The 2,886-nt window shown below is 59.3% G+C and overlaps 1 protein-coding gene across 1 annotated transcript in view; it reads right to left on the reverse strand.

The window, feature by feature from the left end:
- The window catches only part of LOC114054146 (histone deacetylase 4), a 253,940-nt gene that overhangs the window by 9,436 nt on the left and 241,618 nt on the right, over positions 1-2,886 (reverse strand). Inside the window, exon 17 of the mRNA XM_027877293.1 lies at positions 766-812. Within this exon, the coding sequence (XP_027733094.1) occupies positions 766-812 (47 nt within the window). The remainder of the gene's footprint in view (positions 1-765; positions 813-2,886) is intronic.

Here is a 2,886-nt window from a genome sequence, read left to right on the forward strand (position 1 = left end):
GATGGACGGGCAGACGTACAGACGTGAGGTGGGGGTGCCGTCCAGGGTGCTGATGGTTGAATGGATGGATGGACAGACATACAGATGTGAGGCGGGGAACCATCTGGAGCAGGCTCAGATCATGATGCTGGCACTGATGATGGACGGATGGATGTGGGCTGGGGGGACAGTCCACAGCAGGCTCAGACACTGATGCTGGCGCTGATGATGGCTGGAGGGACGTAGGCACTGGGAATGTGCTTTTTTGTTCTTGCTTTCAGGACTTGGCAGGGTCCAGAGATGCCGCTGTACGTGAAATACGTGTCACCCGTCACTGAGTCAGTCAATAGCCCTGTGGCCAGGGGGACAGAGAGCTTGCCCTGGCGTCACAAAGGCCTGCTTCTGACCCGGCCTGGCTGTGTGAGCCTGGGCCGCCCTTAGGCCACTCTCTCAGGTAAGAAATTATGTCGTGGTGGGTAGAGGGCCCACACTGGAAGCTCCTCATAGTAATGAAATCAATCAATCAGTCAGCATTCACTAAGTACCTACTATGTGCAGGCACTGTGCTAGGTGTGGGCTACCAGGGGATGGCCCCGTCCGCTATGGGCAGGGCAAGATCTCCAAGGCCCCGCGGCAGGCATGATGAGCCCGCCCCCCTCTGGGAGCCCCTGCCCCTTTCCCCCGCCCGGGCCAGACCCCTCTGACGGGGAACATCTGGCAGCAATTCGCCCTCCCCGGCCAAGAGAACAAACAAGGCATTCTTGAGACATCAAAGAAAACACTTACGCCAACGCCACCGCAAGGGAGCCTGACGAACATGGACGTTAAGGAACCTGCGGGGAAGCAAGAGGGACAAGTGAGCAGCGGGTAGAGGGCCCCACCCCTTCCCCCCCAACTTGGGCCCGCAGGTCAGTCTGGGGGAGGGGCTCTAGGACCCCGCATCGGGGCGGCATTCCTGGACAGGGATGGTCACGTTCTGCCAGTGGGCAAAGTCATTTGTCCATCTGCAGCCACGTCCTTCCGCCATCTTCCTTTCTGACGGACCTATCCCGGGGCCACTGCGTCTCAGTGCTGAAGGAGACCTCGCAGGCGTCTGGTCTGACCAGACCCCGACCACCCACGGTGGGTCCTGCCCTGCAAGCCTACTGCCTCTGAGCTCACTAATTCAAGGGCCCATGGGTGAAGCCTTCTGGGGGGCAGGAGTGACAGCCCCCGCAGGAAGGCCCATCCGTCTGGATGCTCTAACCGCCCAGACAAGGAGTGACCAGAAATGGGAAAAAGGCGGCTTTTTTCTGCAATGAATATGGATGTGAAAATCAAGGTCTCCGGGCCCAGCCATAGAGTCGTGCTGAGGAGGGGAGGGCCCAGGTAGAGGGCCGAGGCCCCACGGGGCTTGCTTCTGACCCTGGCTTTGGCCGGCCTCCCCGACCCGCAGGACCAACTGCTCCCAGCCTGGTGGCACCAAACACACTCAGGGAAGGAAGCGCCAGCCATCTGGACCCAGCCAAAGGGCAGGACGGCCCTGGGACATCCAGCTCACTCACAAACTTGTGGGAAAGACTTTCCTGGTCAGTCAGTGAGCATTTGTGAAGTCCTTCCTGTGGGCCAGGCCTGTCTCCAGGAGGCAGGGGAACCTTCCTGGAATGCCTAGAACCCCTGGGCACCTAGAACCCCAGGTCACTGGTCCCCCACATTTAATGCCTGCCACATGCAAACTGAAAACAAGCCAAAGGACGAGGGGGCACAGGGCTGGGGGCGAGGCAGAGGAAGAAGAAAACCCGTCACTATTCTCACTGCCTGCCTTCATGCCATGTGTTAAGTCTACCAGGGGCTTCCCAAACACAACCTCATCTGATCCTCACAACAACCCAGGGATGGGGAAGACTAGCTATTATTATCCCCATTTTGCATATGAGGAAACAGGGGCTGAGAAGGGAAGGAAGTCACCCACGGCCCAACAGCTAGGAAGTGTCTGTGTCAGGATTTGAACTCAGATCTTTCCAACTCTGAGCCCAGGGCCCTGTGCCTGATGGCGCCCCTCGCCACCAACCTAGCGCTGTGTGTGAAGTGTGAGGGAGGCGGGATACAGCTCCTGGACCCTTGGGTACCTCCAGAACACCAGGGCCAAAGGCTGCAGTCCCCCTTGCTCCAGGGCAGAGCCCCCCAGGGCTCTTCTGTGGGACCCAGGCTGGCAGGTGGAGGGAGGGCGCTGGCCGAATCTATCAGCGGGAACTGGGGTGCCTGGGACACAGCAGCCTCTAGGGTCCTTTGCTGTCTTGGTCACTGTCCTCTGGATTTGGCCGTGGGCTCGGCCACGGGCCTGCTCCAGGGGCAGTGGGGGACGATGGAAATTGCCTGGGTTAAACTGAGCTTTGCTTGGTAACCCTGGGCCACTGTTAAGTCTTCCTCTGGGTCTCTGACTCCCCCTCTAAAATGAGGGGCTTGGTGACCCTCCTGGCCTAGGGCTGGGCTCCTCGAACCCTGGTCTGTGGCAGGGGCAGGACCACAGGCTCCCCTGACTTCCAGGTCCTCTTGCGCCTGGCACAGTACCTGGTACACAGTAGGTGTTTAATAGGTGCTTATTAACCCACTGACCAAGGCAGGGGGCTATGCTGTCCCGCCTCTCAGTTACAGGATCAGATCATCATTATTAACAGCCTAGAGGCAGCAAGAATGGCACGGGTCTCCCATCCAGCAAGCACTGGGTCTCCTTCCTGTCTGACACCTCCTGACAGCGTGATCCTGGGTTGTCCCTCCTGAGTGCCCCTGGCCACCCCCTCAGGCTCCCAGCAGCAGAGCAGGTCCCAGCTGGGGGAGGGCAGCTCCGGCTCCTCATTGGGCAGGGCCTGGGGCATCAAGCAATTCAATACATCCAAGGCCTGACACATTTCAGCATTCTCTTATCAT

Source organism: Vombatus ursinus, unplaced genomic scaffold (genome assembly GCF_900497805.2).
Source record: "Vombatus ursinus unplaced genomic scaffold, bare-nosed wombat genome assembly UNPS02004259.1, whole genome shotgun sequence".
NCBI lineage: Eukaryota > Metazoa > Chordata > Mammalia > Diprotodontia > Vombatidae > Vombatus > Vombatus ursinus.